At 39.9% G+C, this 25,195-nt stretch overlaps 1 protein-coding gene across 6 annotated transcripts in view; it reads right to left on the bottom strand.

Annotated features, from left to right (window-relative positions):
* LOC108423187 (cullin-9) overlaps positions 1 to 19,597 on the bottom strand; it is a 47,495-nt gene extending 27,898 nt beyond the window's left edge. For all 6 annotated transcript variants that reach the window (XM_017690678.2, XM_017690679.2, XM_017690681.2 and 3 more), the window contains exons 1-8: positions 19,419 to 19,597; positions 15,025 to 15,672; positions 5,665 to 5,819; positions 2,777 to 3,364; positions 2,531 to 2,672; positions 1,829 to 2,019; positions 670 to 1,093; positions 191 to 383 (exon numbers count right to left, since the gene is read on the bottom strand). In XM_017690678.2, the coding sequence (XP_017546167.1) occupies positions 191 to 383; positions 670 to 1,093; positions 1,829 to 2,019; positions 2,531 to 2,672; positions 2,777 to 3,364; positions 5,665 to 5,819; positions 15,025 to 15,667 (2,336 nt within the window). In that variant the 5' untranslated portion in view covers positions 15,668 to 15,672; positions 19,419 to 19,597. The remainder of the gene's footprint in view (positions 1 to 190; positions 384 to 669; positions 1,094 to 1,828; positions 2,020 to 2,530; positions 2,673 to 2,776; positions 3,365 to 5,664; positions 5,820 to 15,024; positions 15,673 to 19,418) is intronic.
* Between the last annotated feature and the right edge of the window lie 5,598 nt (positions 19,598 to 25,195).

Below are 25,195 nucleotides of genomic sequence, written 5' to 3'. Positions count from 1 at the left end.
TTGACACTTTTCTCCAATGCGTTTAGTTATCTAGTTTGCATGGATCATCGGAAAGCAGCTCTTTTTTCAGGGGAAGCAGCCCTCATCTGCCAGCCACTACACCTGGACAAGCCCCACCTGTCACCCCCACACCCTGATTTTATCCTCAATCACTATGGGCCTGCATTGAGCCTCAAATAGTACGTCTCACCGGATGGTTTGTGCCGAGTCTGATCTAAGGGTGCTCCGTTCCTGAGGGCCCTCTTCCTCCAGGACTTTACAGATAAATTTCATGCCAGCCAGCTGCTGTCCGGGGTCAGAGCTGCTCTTCTTCATGATGTCTACAACCTCTCCAATCTTCTCCAAGGCTGTCTTCTTACCTTGTACCTTAGGATTATTGAATACTATGACAGTGGAAAACACAAAAGGCAAATTAATGTTTGACTTCAGACTTTATTTACAAAGTGAACGTCATCATATAAGCATTGTTCTCAAGAACAAACACCATGACTGATTCAGTATTGAAAATAACATTCTAAAGAAAATGTTAGCTAAAGGAAAGTTTAAAGGCAGAATTTGGGGGGGGGGGGCTACAAACTACACGAACAAAGGCATAAATATGCATTTTATAAATACATTATAAAAAACTATAATACATAGTCCCTCATCATATCCAAAAATGCAACTTACCTTTCATTTTTTCCTCCAGGTCCTCAGGAAACTTGGTCTCATCTTCAGTTGGCAGCTCGCTCTCTGTGTCACTGCTGCAGCTGCCAGTATCAGCAGGGATCTCTTTTTTAGGCTTTTTACAGACAGAGCCCATTGTGGAGGTGGAGGAGGAAGCTGAGCAGGTTGAAGCTGCAGGTGCCGCTGATGAAGATGAGATGGCCTGTCCACTTAGCCCAGAGGGATTGAGGGAGCCGTCTGTGAGCATCTCCTCATCCTCCAGACTTGCTCCGCCACGCCGCAAGTAGTGCTTGGCAAAGGTGTGTGAGCAGAGCAGGTCACCTAGGCAGGAGGCCTGCAGTGTCTGCTTCAGGTAGTGCAGGATCTTACGGGCCACCTCGCTTGACACTGACAGCTGGATTAGAGTAACCTCATCCAGCTCCACAACCTAACAGACAGCATAATAGAGCATTGAAAAAAGGTCTAAATAAGTCTCTTACCATCATTACAAAAACATAACGAAGATCATTGTGAAACACTAGGGGGATACACAAATATGAAGCTTACTTAGCTTATCCTATATTGGGTTCTTTATTCATTCATACCAACAAGTCAAGAAAAGCTACCAAAAGTAGCCACTGGACTTCAAGGACTCAATTCTCAGTTTTACCCTGATACACTCATTTCAATCTGATATGCCTGTAACAGTCAGTGGTCTTCATAGACTTATTTCGCAATGGTACTCTGATAGGCTTTTAACCGAGATCATCGATTATCACTGCTTCATTTAAATACATCTGTCTAATGACAGCCTCATTTCTTTATTTAATATTCATTAATGTGTATTTGATGTCATTCATTTTCATTCTTTATTCTTTACTTATTTCACTCTTTTTGGGTTATTTTTGATATCTGGTATGGACCAGAGGAGGATATCTTCCCCTTTTGAATCTTGGTCCCTCTCAAAGTTTCACCCTTGGCTTGCTCACTTTCTTTAAGTTGCTTTGTTAGAATACAAGTTGTATATATGTATAAGAATTGGAACAATAATAATAAACCGTTTGTTTCCCATTTATCAGTGAAAAATACATCTGCTGTCAATATCTTGTGCACCCCTTTAAAACATTGTGAAATCAGAATGGAGCATGGAGTACCAAGGTGCAAGAAATAACTGAACATTTACCTGTTCATCAAGGTTCTGTCGCAGGATGTTGTTGACCTCCTGCTGCTGCTTTGGTTCCAGCTTCTTAATAAAGAAGAGCACTTCCCACCACTCAGCACGAGTAAGGGTGCTTTCATCATCATGAAGGCTGTCTATCAGATAAGGCAATGAGTATAGTCCACCAGGTGGCTTCGAGAAGAACGTCTGACTCACTGATGCAACAGAAGAAACAGAGATGTCACATGTTAAATATGCACACATACACAGAATGAGTATAACCAAACACATGGCTCATTACTTAGATCCATAGAAGATTTTCCAATAATGTTGGCAGTATTTAAGTTCATTATCAATGTGCATCCTTAAACCTTATGTATAAAATAAATAAATAAATAAATAAATAAATTAATTACTTTTAAAATAAATTAAAATTTACCCTGTATGCAATTATTTGTTTGCAATGTGCACAATACAAATTTGGGTTGCTCTACTAGTTTGTCTAACATTAAGATACAGAGCCTGATGGACACATTAATGTTTGCGTCTTGACATCTTCTCTGGAGGCAAGTCCATTTCACTTGTTTGCCTCTTTTTCCATTCAAATGATTCAAATAACCGTCAAAATGAACAATTATGTAATAAATAGTGACTGTCAGTCAGTCAGTCAGTCAGTCAATAAATAAATAAATAAATAAAAAAATAAATAAAGTGTTCTCATCTAACCAGTAGTGAGTTTGAGTGTCTCTGTGAGAGAAGTCGCTTTTTCCTGAGTCTCTTTCTCGGCTTGTCCACTGCTTCCAGAACCCAGGATCTCAACCATGTGCCAGTGCACCCAGTAGGTCCTGGAGATTGAGTTCCAGTATACCTGTAACATACACATTTGTACACGAACAAACAAATTAACCAAATGATGGTCTTTAGGGAACCTTATTTATGAGTGCAATGCAACACCATGTGCACAGTGCCTACCTGAACAGGTGGCGAGCCATCGTTGCTGTACCGAAACTCTCCCTCATCACCGGCACTGACCTCCTCATAGTCCTCCAACATGCGCACCTGCATTCCACTCTTCAGGTTGTCCTGCACATACTCCACATAGGCAGAGCGTGTAGCAAAGTCAGTGCGAGTCTTGAAGCCGTTTCCTGTCTTCTTCTTTGGCGGAGTGGATGCTACCGTCACCGAGGCAGTCACAACAGTAGGGGAGGCAGAGAATCGAGGCTGGAAGATGGAGCGGACAGTACGCCTGTTTGCCTCTTCTTCCAAATCTTCTGCCCCTTCTGCTGCTGTAAGTGTGGGAAGGGGAGGCTGGCGGTTGCGGTCCCAGCCCATCACACGCACCAGCTCTGAGATGAGGTTAGCCATTGCCATGGTGTACTCAAACTCACGTTGCACTCGAGACTGCTCCGACTGATGGCCTGATGTGGTTGATGAGGAGGATGACGGTCCAGGGTCCTGACGCTCAGAGCTGGACTCCACGCCTGCTGTGTTGAGCTTGTCCATCAGCGAGGTTACACACAAGTAGCGCTTCACCAGGGAGAAAAGCAGCTTGCCTGGGATCTAGCAGTGGGCAATACAGCAAAACACATCATAGAAATATATTAAATATTGTGCTATGGTACGCAATATGTATCACAATATGTTGACACAAACACAATGAATTAGTAGTGCCAAATGTAAAAAAAAAAAAAAAAGATTATTATACAATATTTCTGTACTACATTTTGTGTGATTAATCAAGACTATGTTTTTCTAATGAACCATGCAGTCAGTCAGTGTTTTTAAAAGTAGGGATGATATTCACAATGTGACCACAAAAGCATATAGTTTATCACAACAACAAAATTAATTAGACCTGGAGAACTCCAGAAAGTAGCTTTAACATACCTTGAACTTAAACTCTGTAAATCTGTACTGACTGACCTCAATTTGACATTAACCTCAGTCACTGAAATGTCAATCAATTCCAGGTAGGTTGATCCAAACTTAAAAAGCTAACATCAATTAAGCACCAATAGGAGTGATTAAAAAAAAAAAATAATAAAGTTTTTTTAAATCACACTTCAACAAATACTGGAATGACATAAGGAGGTTTTAGACAATTTATCTTAAAAACAATTAACAGCAAAATAATTAATGATTTATGAAGTTTTATGAAAGCAATTTGCTGAGGTTGGTGCCTTTGTTTAACTACGGTTAAATAATGACCAGCTTAATTTCTCGTCATAAAAACTTAAAATATTAACATAAGCATATTTTTGTATAGGCTATTTTTAAAGGGAAAAAAAGCAGCAATGAAAGAGTTAAAGAGCATGATTCATGATTAAAAGTTATATGAAGCCAAATTTACTGAATTAACAGTTTGTCAGCTTTGTTCTAATATAGTCAATTAAATTCAGGGGTTTAAATAAGCAACATTAAACAGGCCCCACAGCACACAAAAAACTATCAGTTAGATTTTGTTTTCTTATAGCTACTATAGCTCAGAGGTCAATGATGGCAACTCTGGGGGTGACCCATCCTACAGATCACAAGAATCCACATAAAGAATAGGCTGATCACATTAACTTTTGGCCTAGAGTCAATTTTATTGCTAGTGTTAAAATGGAATTAAGATTTAGTTTTTTGTCAGGATGGTGCCACTGCATTAGTTGCCTTGTGCCACATTAAATCCTCCTGCAGTGGAAGGCAGTTTTATAGTGCATATAGCCAATCCACTTCCAGAGCACAGTACAAATACAATCATATTACTATATACCCATGTATTATAAATACACAACAGCCTTAGATCCTAAAAAATGTCTGGCATTTTCAATTCTTCCTAATCACCTGCACAGTAAGGACAAAGGATCAACCTGCATAAGTATATTAGGCTCCACATAAACAATGTAAGGCTACAACATCAGTTAAAGGTGCTATAAGTGCATAAAGCTTAGTAGTATTAATGATCTCAAGTTAAATGATGACCAAAGAAGGGTCATGATATTATGAAACAATGCATTTTGAGTACTGTGTAGAACTGAAAGTTTGTGATGTGGTAGTAAATACTGTTTAAGTTTCAAAACATAATATTCACTCCCCGGTCCACATAGTCGATGTATGTAAACTACGCAGCAACAACAGCGTGGCCTAACTTCACTGTTTTTGTGAAATCAACACAGTTGTTTACCACCTACTCAGCCTACAGCAGTTTAGCCCTGCCCATTCATGTTGAAGTTAAAAGCAGTGTTTTAACCTGGACTGCTTTGTGAATGAGGCACAATAAGGAGCAGCCAGTATTAAACTGAAAATGAATATTTTGACATTACCTGCACATTAACATACACACACATGAAACATTCCTATTATATTTTAAAGGAAATAAAATGTCTACATGACAGAAAAAAACTCAAAACATATGATCCACGGTGCCAAGTTGCTCAGTGCTTAAAGCCAACATATGATTTTTCAATATTTTAAATTATGAATATTTGGAAAGACGGCTTATTGATTCTCACAGGTTTATGTGCAAGAAACACCAGAAAGTCATGTTAAAAATGACTGAATGGACCAACAAACAATTCATTTGATCAAAAAATACAATAATAAAATAAGCATGATAAAACATTGACATAACTTTTGACATCTGAAAGTGACTGGAGTGTAAAAGCAGTCTGGCCCTCTTTCTCAATGTAAAAATGTTCGTCCACGTTCGCAAGTGTCTGGTGCCCAATGCTACGTTTGGCGGATGTTATGACCAATAACTAGTTTAAGCAAGTCTGCAGCCAGTTAGCATTCATGGGTTACTTGCTAAATCAGCTTCAGCGCGCACGCACGCACACACAAAATATACCTCCAATTTTCTTTCACTAAACATTTACCTGGGGTAGATGGATGCCCTCAAACGAGATCCCATGCTCCTCTGAAGAGGTGGTCTCTGCAAACAGCTCCAGCAAGGTGTAGCGGTTGTCAAAGTCCATGTGCTGCTCAATGCCATCCTGCTGACTGAGAGACAGCAGTACGTAGGCACGACTTCCTGAAAGAACACAGAAGATACGAAATTATGAAAACCTAGGCAAATATTTTTCTTAGTTAGCTTATTTTAAAGTAGCACTGGGGCATAAAAGAAGTTAACTATGGTACTGTGTGTTATGAATTAAGCTTGTTATGAATTAAGCTACCATATGAACCCCAGACAAAGATTAGTAGATATTTCACAAACATTTCACTGCATTTTATTACGGATAAGTTTTATATTTGCTTAGTATTTAGGGCTTTATGTTTGGGATCTACAGACCACTGCATTCCAGCAATAAGATTTTTCTCAGATTTGAAACAGTGGAGGAGGTAAAATAACTTAAATGATTGAGAAATTGTTTTCACGACAATATAAATTGCTAGGCCAACTTGTACAATGTGCTTTACTTCTCAGTTGACTTAACCTTATCAGTTGTCTCATTTTTGTTTATCTGCTCAAATCTTAAAACTAAACGGCAGGCTTGGCATAACCAAAGCTATAAAGCACTGAACTGGCAAATTAAGCCTGTACATAGCTGTTATCCAAAAAGTTGGGACGCTGTGCAAAATGCAATAAAAAAAAAAAAAAAAAAAATCTATTAAAACACAATATTTAATTGTAAATAGTATAACGGCAACATATCAATGTTGAAACTGAGAATTTTACAGCTTCTGCATTTGATGCTGGCCATGCATTTCAAAAAAGTTGCAACAGGGGCATGTTCACCACTTTGTTGCATCACCTCTTGTTATAACACCAAGTGTCTGGGAACTGAGGAGAGTGACTGCTGTAGTTTCGAAAGCAAACCATTTTCCCCCATTCTTGCTTGATATAAGACTCAACAGTCCAGGGCATCGTTAATCATAATTTCAGTTTTAAAGCACCAAATGTTTTCAGTGGGTGACAGATCTGGACTGCAGGCAGGCCAGTTTAGCACCTGGACTCTTATTACAGAGCCATGCTGTTGCATATTGTGCAGAACGTCATTTGACACCGTCTTGTTGAAATAAGGCCTTCCCTGAAAAAGATGTCACCTAGACAGCAGCACATGGTGCTCCAAAACGCACGCACGCACGCATATATATATATATATATATATATATATATATATATATATATATATATATATATATATATATATATATATATATATATACACACATATATATATACACACATATATATATACACACATATATATATATACACATATATATATATACACATACATATATACACATACATATATACACATACATATATACACATACATATATATATATATATATATATACATACACACACATACACACACACACACACACACACACACACACACACACACACACACACACTGCTCAAAAAAATAAAGGGAACACTTAAACAACACATTATAACTCCAGTCAATCAAACTTCTGTGAAATCAAACTGTCCACTTAGGAAGCAACACTGATTGACAATCAATTTCACAGCTGTTGTGCAAATGGAATAGACAACAGGTGGAAATTATTGGCAATTAGCAAGACACACTCAATAAAGGAGTGGCTCTGCAATTGGGGGCTACAGACCACTTCTCAGTACCTTTCTGCTTTCTATCTGATGTTTTGGTCACTTTTGAATGTTGGTGGTGCTTTCACACTCGTGGTAGCATGAGACGGACTCACACCACAACCCACACAAGTGGCTCAGGTAGTGCAGCTCATCCAGGATGGCACATCAATGCGAGCTGTGGCAAGAAGGTTTGCTGTGTCTGTCAGCGTAGTGTCCAAAGGCTGGAGACGCTACAAGGAGACAGGCTAGTACACCAGGAGACGTGGAGGAGACCGTAGGAGACCGTAGGAGGGCAACAACCCAGCAGCAGGACCGTTACCTCCGCCTTTGCGCAAGGAGGAACAGGAGGAGCACTGCCAGAGCCCTGCAAAATGACCTCCAGCAGGCCACAAATGTGCATGTGTCTGCACAAACGGTTAGAAACCAACTCCATGAGGATGGTATGAGGGCCCGACGTCCACAGATGGGGGTTGTGCTCACAGCCCAACACCGTGCAGGACGCTTGCCATTTGCCAGAGAACACCAGGATTGGCTAATTCGCCACTGGCGCCCTGTGCTCTTCACAGATAAAAGCAGGTTCACACTGAGCACGTGACAGACAGGACAGAGTCTGGAGATGCCATGGAGAGCAATCTGCTGCCTGCAACATCCTTCAGCATGACCGGTTTGGCAGTGGGTCAGTAATGGTGTGGGGTGGCATTTCTTTGGAGAGCTGCACAGCCCTCCATGTGCTCGCCAGACGTAGCCTGACTGCCATTAGGTACCAAGAGGAGATCCTCAGACCCTATGCTGAGACCATATGCTGGTGCGGTTGGCCCCGGGTTCCTCCTAATGCAGGACAATGCTAGACCTCATGTGGCTGGAGTGTGTCAGCAGTTTCTGCAAGATGAAGGCATTGAAGCTATGGACTGGCCTGCCCGTTCCCCAGACCTGAATCCAATTGAGCACATCTGGGACATCATGTCTCGCTCCATCCACCAACGCCACATTGCATTACAGACTGTCCAGGAGTTGGCGGATGCTTCAGTCTAGGTCTGGGAGAACCCTCAGGAGACCATCCGCCACCTCTTCAGGAGCATGCCCAGGCGTTGTAGGGAGGTCATACAGGCACATGGAGGCCACACAATACTGAGCCTCATTTTGACTTGTTTTAAGGACATTATATCAAAGTTGGATCAGCCTGTCGTGTGTTTTTCCACTTTAATTTTGTGTATGACTCCAAATCCAGGCCTCCATTGGTTAATACATTTGATTTCCATTGATTATTTTTGTGTGATTTTGTTGTCAGCACATTCAACTTTGTACAGAACAAAGTATTCAATGAGAATATTTCATTCATTCAGATCTAGGATGTGTTATTTGAGTGTTCCCTTTATTTTTTTGAGCAATGTAATGTAATTATATATATATATATACACACATACATACATACACACACACACATACACACACACACACACACACACACACACACACATATACATACACACACACACACACACACACACAAAGTTCAGCATTAATGGTGCTTTCACAGATGTGCAAGTTACCCAGTCCTTGTGCTCTAATGCATCCCCAGGCCATAACAGATGTTGGCTCTTGAACTGTGCACTTATAACCTGGATTATCTCTCGCCTCTTTAGTCAATAAGACATGATGTTCAGAATGTCCAAAAAGCCACAGGACCCTTTACCAACTTAGTTCAGTCCATCATAAATGAACTCGGTCCTGAGACAGTGGCAGTGTTTCTGGATCCTGTTGATATGAAGTTTACACATCATAGCATTGTTTTTATTTACAATTTGCAGTATCCCAACTCTTTGGAAATAGGGCTGTATAATTAAATCATCTATTAATTTATTCAAGACTCAAGCAATGTGATTAATTTAGACTGTGTCACTGACATAAGGGAACTCATGTCATTATTGAGAAAATTTACTGTGTATAACTTTCTGTATACTGTAAATAACTTTCTTGTACTTTGCTGGCAATGTGAACAGAAATGACAAAACCACTGAAAATAAATAAATAAATAAAAACATACATTTAATTATAATTGTCTGAGCGGTCTGTGCAGGTAGGAGAAGCAGAGCAAATAAACAGAAGTAAAAACATCTTTCAGGGCAGAAGCAAAAGTGAAACATAAATGAAATGAAATACAGCCAAGACTGTGTGACCAGTACAACATCTATAAGACCTATAAAGCTTGTTTTAAGCTTACAACTGTGCAGTGATTTTGTTTGTATTTGTTGCACACAAGCATTTGGCTCTGTAATGTATGCCTGTGTGAGAGGCAGTTGTCTGGCAACATTGAAAGTTGGACAGTCATGTTCAGATATCGTTCAGCTCCCGTCATGGCAGAGATGTTCTCAGTGTTGATTCTGAATGACCAAACACCACGTAATTTTCAGTTCACACTGAACAGAAACGTCTGCAGCTGCAACACGCGACAAAAATGCCCTGCGAGGTCTATGAAGGCACCTTATGTGTGCTAAACAAGTTTACCTTATATTTCATGTAACTTTGCTGAGCTGAGACGAACATTTTGTAATCTAAAGCAAACCTTCTTCCCATCAGCTACACTACTTCACTCAGGCTTGTTTCTGCCGAGTGTCCACAGAAGTACAGAGTTTACTGACAACTTGAACCTTTCCAGTTTGGAATTCATTTAAAAGTCCAACTTAAAAATCTTTCTTGAAATCACACAAATGTGTTTCAGTTGTGAAATCAAACCGTTGTGTCCTGCACAAGTCTGCAAATTAAAAACACATAGATCCTCAAAGATGTAATGATAAACGACTTGTGGTAGATGAGGAGGCGTGGCATACCCATGCCCCCAAAAACAAACAGCTCAAAGAAAAAGCTTTAAGCTTCACTGGTTCTGTAATAAAACAGTTCAACATTTGCATAAATATATCCCATGATTTGTGCTACAGACATTCAGAGGACTGGAAAACTGATCAAGGCCGTCTGGCAGCGTGATTTGTCCCCTTTAGTACCGTTTCCTGATATTTGTGAAATGACAGGCAAGAACATAACCATCATGTTGAACATGATCAATAGACCAAAAAAACATCTTGGGACAAAGTCTGGCTTACACAAAAAGTTTATTTTTCCCTTCTCCTGAAAAAGCGGACCTTTTGGAGATACAAAGTTTGTGGTTGTACCTGATACTGTTTTGATGCATTATGTTTAGTGTACTTTTACTGTGAACTTTCACACTCTGCCTTGACAATCGAAAGCTTACAGTAGTACACAAAAATAAGTGAGAGACCTTCAGGACAGGCTGATGTAAATGCAGCTAATAAATATACATTTCATGACTGTGGCCTGGAGAGAGGTCAAATCACACCGGTTTGGAAACTAAACACGAATCCAAGAACAAACAGAAACCAGCGTAGATGCACAAACCTTTCATTTACACATAACTCAAGCAAACAAAAACTTGGCTACTCTGGCTAAGGCACCAGCACCTTACTTTTAAGTGTCTGAGCTCTTCCACCAATTCATCCATATTTAAGTGAAGGAACACTTGCACAAGGCTATGGGGAACAGCAGGTCCCCCTCTCAGCTGCCTTAAGGTATATATACACAGCAAGTTATACACATACACTAAAATATTAATAAGTGGCAGTTTTTCCACTCTTGTGCACTAGCAAGCGCAGACAGTTTAAAGAAAGGATAGAGAAGATTTCACCAGTAAAAAGTCCAAAGCTGTTTGTAGTTTAAGTTTTTAAAAATGATTTCTACAAAATCAAAACAAAAGAAGGCAGCTAAAGTACAGAAGTCCAGAAAGGCCATGAGGTAGTTATAATTTGCTGAATTGTCATTTTGAAGCAACAAATTCTCTTATCTTGAAATAACAAGTAACAAAAGCTATCTTGATAATTGTGATTTCAAGATGAAAAAAAGTTGTCATCATGAGATCACAAGATAATTAAACTGTAGCAACAGCTCATGGCTTTTCTGGGCTTCCATATCAAAGCACTGTAACATTCAAAAAAGTTATAAAAATGTCAAATTAAAATAAACGAACTAACGTAATGCCCCTCAAAACTAAAAGTACGAACAAAGCTGACACCCGAAGTGCTCAAAGTGCTTTATTAAAGATTTAAAACAGTAGAATAAAAGATCAGCTTTTCAAAATATGTAATTCAACGATGAATAGTAGATTAGGATATTTATAATGCATTACTTTGCACTTTGCTCAGAGGATCTCCTCACTGACATCTAAATACTGCAGCTTAGTAACTTCTGAGTATTTCATTAACATTAAAGAGAGTTTTAATTGGATGCATCTGAAGAACGTAAGAAAATGCCAGAGTTCATTACCAGAGCCCTCTTTCTGTCTCCAGTGAGTGAGGCTGCTTTACTTGTTGAAAGAAACATGCACTTTTGTGATCTCTATGTTTTAGTTTAGGAGACAGTTTCAAGCCATATCACAGCTTCAGACTATCTATTGAATCTAAACCTATTTATTTAAAAAAAAAAAAAAAAAAAAAAAAAAAAAAAAAAAAAAAAAAAAAAAAAAAAAACACACACACACACACCACACACAACAACAAACATTTACCACTAATGATCTGTACCAAATATGAAAAATATGACTGCAGTATGAGTGCTAAAGTCTTGACTACTTCAATAAGTTATTTATAAAATTACATAAAATAATGTTTTATCCTTTTGGCCCCACCTTTGCTGGTAAGATGATTCACTGAGCAATGAGTCATAGTACAGAAAACAAAAATGGGGGATGGGGGGTGGGGGGGGGGGGGGGGTGTATCAGCAGTAAAACCTTTTATGGTGAACAGAAGGTTTTTAGTATTATTTCAAGACCAACAACATTTGGGGTGCCTCTGTGTGCTTATTACAGAGAAATAACTGCTGAGTAATAGATCGTAACTTAGAATGAGAAGTGCAAGCTTAAAAGCAGCCACTTAAGAAATAAGGAACTACGTCAAGCTTCACTTACATTGAATCATTTACTTTAACGAAGTTGTCACAGGATAATAAGGACTTGCATCATTTTATAGGCGGTTACATGTAAGTCTTTACCTAAGTCTCTACAAGTAAAGACTTAGGATTAAAGGATTAGTTATCAGCAATGCAATTTTACCACAGGACATCTGTAAAAGATTAAATTCATGCTCGACAAGAAATCTTCAGGATAAATTATAGAGAGACAGGAGTGACTGCTTGATTTACATGATGCATTTACTCGAGAAAAAAAAAAAAAAAAAAGACAAAAATTTAATTTGGCTGCCATTTCATACCCCAACTATTTAGCTTAGCTATCTTAAGTGAATGTAATGTGTGATTGTCATTAACTTCAGAATTTACAGCCAACACTCAACATCACTGCGTCAGATCAAACATTTTTCTGTCATTTTTCTGTTTTAATGATCAGAATCAAACACTTGAGGTTTGGCCACAGACAATACAAGTAAATACTTCTTCGGGTGAGAAGAAAAAAAAGTGAAATCTCCCTTTCCACAGCATTTTTACCAACTTAGCATCTGCCTATGATTAACATAACCTGGAGTTATTTCTGCAAGTTTTTCTATAGAAGGTAAAAGGGAAATCTTTAATGACACAGGAGTGCATGGTCATAAACATTTACTATTACTGAGAAACACTGGCAATAACTACATTATCCTCCTCCCCATGTACAACAAATACAAGGCTCTAGTCAAACTAATAGCACTGAAGGCAATGGTTGCACTACATATGAGACACAAACAAGCCATTGTTCCTGTGCATTTAATTGATTTTGCCAAGTTATATGAGGGCAAGAGTATTACTATAACCACACACTACTCCAACGCTGTTATATACCAACACTAGCCACTCAAATAGAAGCCTACTACTGCCAAAACGACTTGACAAAGTTTGTTGGTTTGCATAGGACATTTTGGTGAGGTTGTCAATTAAATGCACAGGAGTGTAAGCTTCCATGTAGCAATTTTTAATTTATGTAGCAATGTTCATATTTTGACAAATTAAGCATTCAGATCAGAACTCAAATGACTGATGTTCTGGGAAAAGTTAAATTGAAAAAAGCTGTCTTCATTTTTCCCATAAACGAAATTGATTTAGACCCAGGTTGCAACCAGACACCAATGGCAAACAACAAAATGGCAACATATTCTCAAGATTTCATTCAATCAATCAAATCCGCAGCAGTGTGTAATTCTTCACAAGGCAACAATATAAAAGAAGCTAATACAACCCCCATTTCCAATGAAGTTGGGACATTGTGTAAAACAAATAAAAACAGAATATGATGAAAAGACTGGGAAAGTTGAGGAATTGGAAACAGGCGAGTGTCATGATTGGGTATAAAGGGAGCATCCCTGAAAGGCTCAGTCGTTCACAAGCAGGGACGGGGCGAGTTTCACCACTTAGTGAACAGTTGCGTGAGCAAATAGTCCAACAGTTTAAGAACAATGTTTCTCAACATGCAATTGCAAGGAATTTAGAGATTTCATCAACTACAGTCCATATCATCATCAAAAGATTCAGAGAGTCTGCAGAAATCTCTGCAAGTAAGCGGCAAGGCAGAAAACCAACATTGAATGCCCGTGACCTTCGATCCCTCAGACGGCACTGCGTTAAAAACCGACATCATTCTGTAACAGATATTACCACATGGGCTCAGGAACACTTCAGAAAACCACTGTCAGTGAACACAGTTCATCGCTCCATCTACAAGTGTAAGTTAAAACTCTGCCACGAAACGCGAACAACACCCAGAAACACCGCCGGCTTCTCTGGGCTCAAGCTCATCTGAGATGGACTGACGCAAAGTGGAAAAGTGTCCTGTGGTCTGACGAGTCCACATTTCAAACTAGGACTGTCCGGATTGTTATCAGCGCAAAGCTCAAAAGCCAGCATCTCTGATGGTGTGGGGGTGTGTTAGTGCCCATGGCATGGGTAACTTGCACATCTGTGAAGGCACCATTAATGCTGAAAGGTACATACAGGTTTTGGAGCAACATATGCTGCCATCCAAGCAACGTCTTTTTCAGGGACATCCCTGCTTATTTCAGCAAGACAATGCCAAGCCACATTCTGTACGTGTTACAACAGCGTGGCTTCGTAGTAAAAGAGTGCGGGTACTAGACTGGCCTGCCTGCAGTCCAGACCTGTCTCCCATTGATAATGTGTGGCACATTATGAACCGCAAAAACAGAGACCTCGGACTGTTGCACAAGTGAAGTTGTACATCAAGCAAGAATGGGAAAGAATTCCACCTACAAAAGTTTCAACAATTAGGTCCTCAGTTCCCAAATGCTTATTGAGTGTTGTTAATAGGAAAGGTGAGGTAAACCAGTGGTAAACATGCCCCTGTCCCAACTTTGGAACATGTTGCAGGCATCAAATTCAAAATGAGTGAATATTTGCAAAAAACAATAAAGTTTATCCGTTAGAACATTAAATATTTTGTCTTTGTAGTGTATTCAATTGAATATAGGTTGAAAAGGATTTGCAAATCATTGTATTCTGTTATTATTTATGTTTTACACAACATCCCAAATTCATTGGAATTGGGGTTGTAAAAACATGTTTTACAGGGAAAAAAAACTACATGAGACGCCAACTATTTTTTGGCCTTGGGAATGACCAATGTGATGTCTACTATACTAGCAGATAATTCATAATTGCAACATACCTGCATCGTGAGAGGCCAGAGCACGCAACATCTTTCCAGCACTCCGCCGGGTCTGTCGCTCTTTGTTGCACAGCAATTCCATGAGCAGGTCTAGTGCACCAGTCTCCTTGAAGACTCCTACCAGCGAGCCGATACTAGCATAGGCGCTCAGCACATGAATGGTGTGCGTTAGGCTAATGGCAAAATCACTGTTTTTGGCCATTTGCTTCCGCGCACGCTCGACAAGGTTCTTGACGTCATCTTTCATGTCAGAGAGCTCCACTTCATCGAAGGTGACGTCAGCAGGAAACTGACCACTGGGCCTCTCGTTCTCCTCAAGCAGAGGACGCTTACCCAGCAGCGTGGGGCAGTTGGCATACACATCCTCAGTTGACATCCACATCAGGATATTTTCTGTTTTACTCTCACCAGAAGAGGAGCCACCAGAGCCACCAACACCAGAGCTACCACCACCACCACTGCCTGTCTCGTTACTGCTGCTGCCTGAGCTGGTGCCATCATCCACAGCCAGCAGGCTCCAGCGGATGAGGTACTCTGTCTGGCCGTCATGAGTGCGCCTCTGACGGATCAGCTCCTCTGGATAAGCCTGCTGTTTCGGCCCCAAATGAACCAGCAGGTTCCCATTGCGGCGCTCGCCCACCATGATACCTAAGGATTGAAAATAAAAACAGAACACTGGTTATAGTCTACAAAAACAATGAAATCAGTCACTTAAATATACCGGTAAAAAGGCACATTCAATAACAAATAATACAAGAAATGTTATATACCAGTGTAGAGGTGGGCAATATGACAATATTTTAAAGTTCAAGTTAATTTTGTTATCGTTTATCATTTAAATTTGAAGTTAATTTAATTATAAACCATACATTTTTGGTAGGTAGGTACCATCACTATTTAAAGAACAGCAATCAACTGCATTTTCATTACAGACAGAGCACAATTAGCTCTGCTTAACCAGATTTAGCACAGTATGTGAAACCATGTACCCAAAGCTTTGACAGCTGTTTTAAAAAGTGACGTTTCTAGGGCATTGTGTCTGTGTCTCAAAATATCAAGACCATGAAAACATTATTAAATATCAGGATTTAAATTTTTTGCCATACAGCAGTGGTTCCCAAGCTGATATTAATCTTCATTTCAGTTACAACAGTTAGCTCTGGCCACATAAGCTGATTGGTTGAGAAGCGTTCTAACTGCGCTCATATTTCACCATAATATCAGGGGTTTTTCACAAACACTGTACCGTTCCACTAAGACGCTATTGCTAAGCAACGACTGACAGCTGTAGGAGACGCTCAAGCCATTTGGACATTTTTACTTCTTATTTTGCCATAAAAACGGAAAATGGACATTTAAGCTCACATTTGACCAACAGCTGATTTGTTCCGACACTGAAGGTCAGACTACACTAAATTTCCAAACTGTCATCACCACTGAGCAGCTTTTCAGTCGGCAGCTGTGACAGAAGAACAGCTAAACAACCTGCAATCAGCAAGAAATGAACCGAATACCATTCGCCAAACATGGAGTTTGATTTTCAGAGTCTGACCAAATCAGAACGAGCTATTAAGCTGCTCAGCGGTGACGAGTTTGGGAGTTTAGTGTAAGGAGCTGGAGAACGAACTGCCGGCTGTGCAGCAAGTGGGCGGAGCCCGTTACTGTGACGTAGCAACGAGACGCTTGTTAGGGAACTATAATTTGGCGGAAGGAACTGCGATCATTAAAACATATTAAACGCCGTGACACAGCCCAGTTTATTTATTTCTAACTTATTTATTTAACTGTTGTATAAAAGCAATAAAACATTCGAGGTCATGTGTTATCGCTATAACATCACGGCTGTGATGATCTACGGCGACCAAATCACAGCCGTGATGTTATTTCACGATAACACACTCCCTCTCGTGTTCTACTGCTTAATTAACTGCTGTTAAGGCATATATGATCCTTGTTAGTTGAGCATTTGAATGAGTTCAACTTTCACAGGCGTGATTTTGATTGTGGTTGTAAGGAGTTTGTAGCATTTTGGTTGTGTTTGTATTTCACCAATTTTTCAAAGTTTCTGTATGATTTAGTCGTTGAGATATAAACAAAATCATTCAGAGTAGTTGGATGCGAAACGGCTCAATGTAGAAAAACCTACCAACATGGATTTCTTAACAGTGGTGATAGGAACCAGGGGTCATAATGGTTGCAATGCAAATATAACTTTTTTTTTAAACCCAAAGCCACCGGTGAACATAAAGGCATCTTCCAATTTTTTATATGTAATGTTGGTGACGCCAAAATAATGATAAATCTGGGGAGGAAAAAAAACAAAAACATTTTGTCTCTGAGGACAGAACGTACACCCTGTACCACCAAAATTTGTTAAAAAATAAAGTTAAAGACCAAATTTCTATTCACACAACCATCATTGAACATTGTCATCAGATCAACGTATTCCTAACCACTCAAGTAACAATATAAGGTAGCTTTTCGATGCATTAAACTCTTCAGAAATCTGGTTCCTATCATTACCACAGTGAAAATGTGTGTAAGGAGCGTTGTACACCTTTCTAAGCGGCCACCCTTTATCTCATCATTTTTAAACTGTCAAACTATGCAAATTAAGGAAGTAGTGCGTTGTAGTGGGTGGATCACAATGAAAGTGAAAGACAAAAATACAGTGCACCAACAGTGGAGGGTCTTGGATGTAACTGGCAACTGAATCATTCAAGGGGTGGAAGCAGAAAATAACCAAACAAAAATGTAGGGGGAGTCCTCCATGACTCATCTCCTTACACAAGGATAATGCTGCCATCACATCCAAGAATATGTATACTATTCCTAGTAACTTTTGCAAGTTGTGTAACTATTGGCTGACCAGCTGGATTAAAGAAGAACTTTTTTTTTTTAAATATTATGTGAACAATACTGAGAGTGCCACTGAGAGTGGTTTGGTGTGAAACACTCCACGCTAGAAAAACTTGCCGAGTCAGAATTGTTCACAGTGGTGGTGATAGGAACCAGGCGTCTGAAGAGTTTAAAGTCTTTGTAAGCTCCCTCAAAGAATTTTTTTAATGAAATGGTTAGATATTTGCTGCCTGATGCCAGACACACTGTTTTGGCTTAAAGTGTCTATTCATAGCAGAGGGGTACATGCAGTATGTTGTAAGTCAAAACAGTCTCCTAAGAAAACGTTTGCTCAGATTTGACCATTTTACAAATCGACATTACATATAAAAACTCAGAAGACAATTGCAGGCTCACTGGTGGTCTTGGAGAGCAAATGAAATGGCTATATTTGTGCTGTAGACATCGGGACACCTGGTTCCTATCAGCACCACTGTAAAGAAACCAGAGTCTGTGGGTTTCTCCACAACCACTTCATGTCAAACCACTCGGAAACACGGAATCGCTCACAAATTCTAAAATTTCTGTAACTTGTTGAATTCCCGTCTAACTAGCTACCTGAGCAGGCTTTTTGATTAACGAGTTGTAAGCTCACCGTCGAGATACCGGCTCAACTTGTCAAAGCTCAAAACAAACATGGGTCTCTACTTGGGGTAAACTGAGGAAAACGTTAGTTAACAAACTGCATTTAGACACGACTATAACATCAAATACAACTCTAACACGCAGGAGTGAGCGACACAAGGCCCCGTGTCAACTGCCTCTCCACCCGCTTCAACACGAGGCTAAAACGGCTTCCTATTCGCAAACCTGTTCGAATTTGCGCGTTCCGCCTTAAATGGTGGAGCAATTCCATTAACTGCTGCACCATTTAAGGTGGAACGCGCAAACTGGAACGAGAAGCTGGCGAATAGAAAGCCGACTTCAGCTCCGTCAGTTCCAACTTCACTTCGAGTGCCAAAGAGTGTCAAGTCTCCGCCGCTCCGCCGAGCAGCCGCTAAGGCGGCGTTATGACAGGCTATCGCTCGCTGCGAATACCATCCAGCGCCATTACGGTAGAAATGAGCACGCTTTGTCCACAAAGGCTGCGTTAACTCACTTCTGATGCTGACTCACTCACTTCTGGTAAGCTTTCCGAGCCACTCCCCTTTCATGGTAACTGCTTCGGGACGCGGCTCGGCCGTCTTCGGTGTCTGTCTAAACTCCTTACTGAGGGCCCGAGACGCGCTCCGACGTGGCGCACGTTTGCGGGAAGACACAAACTCGCGCAGGGCGGAGAAGCGAGCAAGCGACCACGGCAGTGAGCTAGCGTTAGCTAACTGAGCCAAGGCCTCGGCTCAGCTCCGCCTAGGCGCCTGATTCCCAGTTACAGCAGCAGACGGGCTAACTCAACAGCCCGGCCGTCTCAGTGGCGCGGCTCTCCCCCGAGCCGAGGAGGAGGAGCGCGGCCTGCTGAACAAGTTCATCAAACAATAAAACACATCGTTTTCGTTTACCTCCAGTGTTACAAGGTCTCCCCTCCTTCACTGCTTTCTCCCTCGCACGTTGGGGTTTCCTTCTACGCGGTGAATTGTCGTTGCCCAGCCTGAAGTCGTTGTTTTTTTTCTCCTCAACTTGTCTGTTTCTCTCCCATCCACAATATTTTCAACTGCGCTTCGGTGTGCAGACTTATGGTTCTGACTTCCGCTCTGGCGGCGGAAGCTGCGAGTATTTTGTTACCATAGAGATCGCACAGGCCTCGGTCTGTGTATTCCGCTCCCAGCGGCCGAGAATCACGGCCACGAACGCTTTACCGGACAAACGGCGATCTATCTTGACGCCGTTACGTTTGAAATGAAGGTCAAGGACGTTTTAATCACAGATAAAGTGTCCTTCACAACGACCAACTGTTTGTGTTTTACATACATAACTGTAACCAGCTGCACAGGGTCGGCATGTAAGGGAGCACTGGGGATACGTATTCAGACCAAGTTACATTTAGCAAGGGCAGTATACAGAATACATCTCCTTTTCTTTCCTTCTTTTTTTTCTACAATTTTAGAAGAATCGTTTTAGAATACTTATCCTCTCAATAAAAAAAGCATTCTTTAAAAGAAACACCATCATCACGTTTATGAGCTTTTAACTCTTTTGAAGACCTCACTGTCTTCACGGCTTCTTTACAAACACTGGAGTTCCTGTTCAAGCCTGTGTAGACTGATAAATCAGTGATGAAGCAGTTATTAATGCCAGTGTTACAGAGCTCTTTTGAGGGATGATCAAACCTCTGCTACTGAGACTATGGGGGCAGCCACTTTTTTATGTACTGTGAGGGAATATGTTACTGAATGTATTCACAACGACTACATCACTACTTTTGCAAAGTATTGTGGCGTTGGAGTAGAGTAAGACACAAGAGATGCCACGTTTGCCCTTTTATTGAAACACCAGCAGAAAAGGTACGTCACAGTGTGAAGCACTGGACTCATGGGGGAGGTCATCACCAGGTGTAGGATTTCACCCTGTGGTGATCAACCCCAACACAGAACACCCACACTCCCAATACCTTTAAGTAAATAGCACACAACACATCTTTACTCTAACCAAAATGACAAAAACAGCAATAAGTCCCTTTTCTGGAGAGCACGTGCTTCCCAAGAGCCTCTTCACACGGCCCTCTGCCTGGTCATGTCTCCAGAACCTCTGCAGCACCTCGAGCCAGTAGCAGGATACTACATTATTTTGCCAAACTCTGCATCTTCAGCACTTCGAAAACAGTATATTTGCCTGATTCAGGCCACTACATCTACACTTTAACATTAAAATACTTCATTATATTATTTTTGGATTAAATTGTAAATCAATTTAATGTTTTTCGTTACACATCCTTTACCCCTATGAAATACAGTATCTGGAATATTCCATAAGTCACATGTTCACCAGGAATCTCAATTTCCTTAAGATCACAGGTAGTAGAAAAATACATGTTCAAGTTTTTTCTTTCTTTTTAATGATTGATATTTATTCATAAGGTCATTTTTTTTGCAAATTGTAGATTTAAAGAAAATTATTTGTTTAAGAAGTATATTTTAAAATGATTTAAATAATTTGATTTACATAAGATTGCCATTAGCATGGATGCCTGTTGACAACAAAAAAACAAAATGCTGTGTGAAACAAGTAAAAAACAAAATAAAACTAAACAATAGCTATCAATGTGTCGCAGTAATGAAATCAAATTGCAAAATACTATATTTTGTAAATAATTTCTAACAATATACAGATTATGAGAAGAAGAAATGTTGAGGGAAAAACATCTTCAGATCTGACTGTTTAGAATTCTTTAAACACATCTGACAGGCTTACTTATCATGGAAAGGCACCAATTTGTTTTTCTCAGTAAATAGCAGAGGCAGGGTAGGTTCCAAAAAACAAGTAACAAGTAAATCTCAAATCTTGAGAGTCAAGTCCTGAGCTTGTGCAGGCAAGTCTCGAGTCCCAAGTCCTGAACAAGTCAGTGTACATCCTTCAGCAAATGTAGTACTATTTCAGGCCTGAGCACCAAATGTGACCACTTTATGTTAATAAAGCACTACTCCTCCAGCACACTGGTGCTTTTCTGTGGTAATCTCTACAAATCAGCAGTTGAAGCAAGGACATTTTCATTTTTGGTCATATAATCAAGAAAAATTGCCAGCCGTTCATTATATTTTCGAATAGTCGTGCAATTTCCTAATGTATACACCTATTTATTTAATTATGCACCATTAGTGATTTTGTTCTGGAACCTGGCCTGGCCTTTGTTTATACAGTTGCTCCAAATCAGACAGAAGCTGACAATACAAAGAGAAATGTCACAGTTGTGCAGTAACAACCACCCCTGAATTCTGCTCATGCCCGGCACCAGAACCACATCACGAGTGGGGCTGAAAACTACAGAGGGGCCATTTGGTTTTGGGGCCACAAGGTTTTCTTACAAAACAGCAGCTAAAGAATATATAGGGTGTGAAATATGCAGTAGGCCTGTCCAAACGTGCCATGCCTTCAGAAGAGAATCAACAAAGCCACAATTATGATAAATCACCAGTATTTTGGAAATGTGTCTGCTAATTTATCTTCCCATAAACATAACGCATTTATGAAGTCTGGGCAGCATAGAATAATTTATTTGAACTCTGATCGATGTAGCTTTTCATACTGGTGTGGCAACATGCATAATTTACATAATAGATGCAAAATAATGAGTTTAGTTGGTCATGATGATTGGCTGGTGGAACATTGCCCCACTACATCACCACCTGACACAAGGCCTGAATCTATCACATACAAACATATGTGCAAACATCCATTCCAGTACACAGTCACACATACAGCCATTCGTACAGTGGGGAAAATAAGTATTTGATACACTGCCGATTTTGCAAGTTTTCCCACCTACACAGAATGTAGAGGTCTGTAATCTTTTTTATCGTAGATACACTTCAACTGTGAGAGACAGAATCTTTAAAAAAAAAAAAAAAAACAGAAAATCACATTGTATGATTTTTAAATAATTAATTAGCATTTTTTGCATGAAATAAGTATTTCATACAATAGAAAAACAGAACTTAATATTTGGTACAGAAACCTTTGTTTGCAATTACGGAGGTCAGACATTTCCCGTAGTTCTTGAACAAGTTTGCACACACTGGCAGCAGGGATTTTGGTATACTCCTTCATACAGATCTTCTCCAGATCTTTCAGGTTTCGGGGCTGTCGCTGGACAACATTGAGTTTCAGCCCCCACCAAAGATTGTCTACTGGGTTCAGGTCTGGAGACTGGCTAAGCCACTCCAGGACCTTGAAATGCTTCTTATGGAGTCACTCCTTAGTTGCCCTGTCTGTGTGTTTCAGGTCACTGTCAAGCTGGAAGACCCAGCCATGGCCCAATTTCAATGCTCTTACTGAGGAAAGGAGGTTGTTGGCCAAAATCTGGCGATACATGGCCCCATCCATCCTTCAATATGGTGAGGTCTTCCTGTTTTTCCCTTTCATGGAGCCCCAGACCAAGGAAGATTGACAGTCATCTTGTGTTTCTTCCAACAGTTGTTGCCTTCTCACCAAGCTGCTTGCCTATTGTCCTGTAGCCCATCCCAGCCTTGTGCAGGTCTACAATTTTGTCCCTGGTGTCCTTAGACAGCTCTTTGATCTCGGCCATGGTGGAGCAGTTGGAGTGTGATTGATTGAGAGTGTGGACAGGTGTCTTTTATACAGGTAACGAGTGCAGAGTAGTAGGGCTTCTTAAAGAAACTAACAGGTCTGTGAAAGCCAGAATTCTTGCTGGTTGGTAGGTGATCAAATTCTTATTTCATGCAATAAAATGCAAATTAATTATTTAAAAATCATACAATGTGATTTTCTGGATTTTTTTAGATTCTGTCTTTCACAGTTGAATACAATAAAAATTACATTTAATTATTACAAAAATTACTCTCCATTCTTTGTAGGTGCTAAAACTTGCAAAATCAGCAGTGTATCAAATACTTATTTTCCCTACTGTAAATAAAAACAGTGCTTGTGTAAAGTGCGCAGTGTAGCTAGTAAAGATGTAGAAATACTGAATTAAATAAAAAAAAAAAGTACCACATACAATGTTCTAGTTAACCTAACAACCTTCTACGGCATGGATGTTTTCCAGAAACTTTTCAGGAGTCTGGTTGTCTGAATGAGAGAAGACAAATAACTCATGAACAGAAATAAGAGATGGGATGACGATGATGGTCCCTGCACACTTTGTAGTTCTGGAGGTGTACCGATTAAGGACAGTAAGCAGATAAACTCCAATGATCTTTCCTGCAAAATCCTAATAGAATCACATATTTGTTTTTTTTTTTTTGGTCTCAGCAGCAGCTAGAAAGTGTCATTGTTATGTTTGTAAAAAACAATCCATCTCAAATGGACAAAATCTTCAAGCACTAATGTAGAAACTGTAAAATCATGAAACAAAAAAGAGAAATGTGACCCTAGTGGTAAAATATCACATCTCAGTAAAGAGTTGAATATGAAAGCCTAAATAAAACTATTTAGCCCCAAATTGAATAGCTGATTTCAGAGAGTTGATGGAACCTAGTCCATCTTCCTAACCATAAAATAGTACAGCAATACTTTTTAAAACTATCTTATCTATGTAAATTAGCAAAGTGAGTCGTTTGCACTGCAAAAATGATCAGAATGATAGATAGAACTTTATTGATCCTGCAAGGAAATTGTGGAGTGTTTAATTGAATATGTTGTCCTACATTACAATCACATTGTATATATAAGCCTCATGTTAACTGTATGCCTAAATCATCACAACCTGCCTACTGTCACCAATTAAAAGTGGATGTTACATACCTAAAATAACTGTAACAGCCATCTTGGGACCTGACATTTGTTTGTATGTTTATTTTTTTGCATAATTTCTTAGCCATTTTATATCTTGTCTTATCATTTTAGCAGGGCTATAGCAATACATACAATTGTCTGCCTAATGACTTCATGGTCGGCTATTATCCATTGCAACACATGCAAAAGTGAGCTTAAAAAGGATTGGTACTAGATATTGCAATACATCTGCAACTTTTTACTATTGTTGACAAAAGTGGTGAAGAACAGCATAGAAAATCAAAGAGATGGATTACCAAAGAATGTAACTCTTGATACATTTAGAACAGTACAGTGATCTTAACTGCTCAAATTCCAGGGGAGGCCTAAAATCTCATGGTGACTGGCCTTGAAGCAGAACCATAACCCCACAACATTGCTGAAGCAATTATTGAGTTTTTCAGGGCTTTCAGTGGAATGTTCTTGACTGCCCTGAGCTAACTTCAGTCTCACTGAGCATGCGTCTTAGCCTTGAAGCCAAGGCTTGAGATGAAAAGACTTCCCCACCTCTTGGAGTACGCAGGAACTGAAGATGGCTGCTTTACAGACCTGCCAGATGATCGCTAATATCATCAGGTGTCTATTAGGGGTTGAAATGTTTATCCAAACCTGACAGCATCCAGTTGCTTAGGTCAGGTTTGGTCGTCTTTGAACATAATTTCTCAAATATTCTCAGGCACAGGTAGAGTTCAGGCTTTTTTATTGCCCATCTCACTTTATAGATTTTGGCCTGCAATTCTCTCGCCTTGAATTTTCTCCCCGTTCTTCATTACTCCAAAGTCTTAGTTAAACTGCTTTTCAATCTAGAATGCTGGAGACAGATGCAGAGTTGAAAGGTCCACAGGGCCAGCTAATGTGTGCTTAGCAAAAAGGCTGTGAACAAGTTCAG

This window comes from Pygocentrus nattereri, chromosome 5 (genome assembly GCF_015220715.1).
Source record: "Pygocentrus nattereri isolate fPygNat1 chromosome 5, fPygNat1.pri, whole genome shotgun sequence".
Classification (NCBI taxonomy): Eukaryota; Metazoa; Chordata; class Actinopteri; order Characiformes; family Serrasalmidae; genus Pygocentrus; species Pygocentrus nattereri.
Note: the sequence above shows the minus strand (reverse complement) of the source record. Positions and strands in the feature narration are given on the sequence as shown.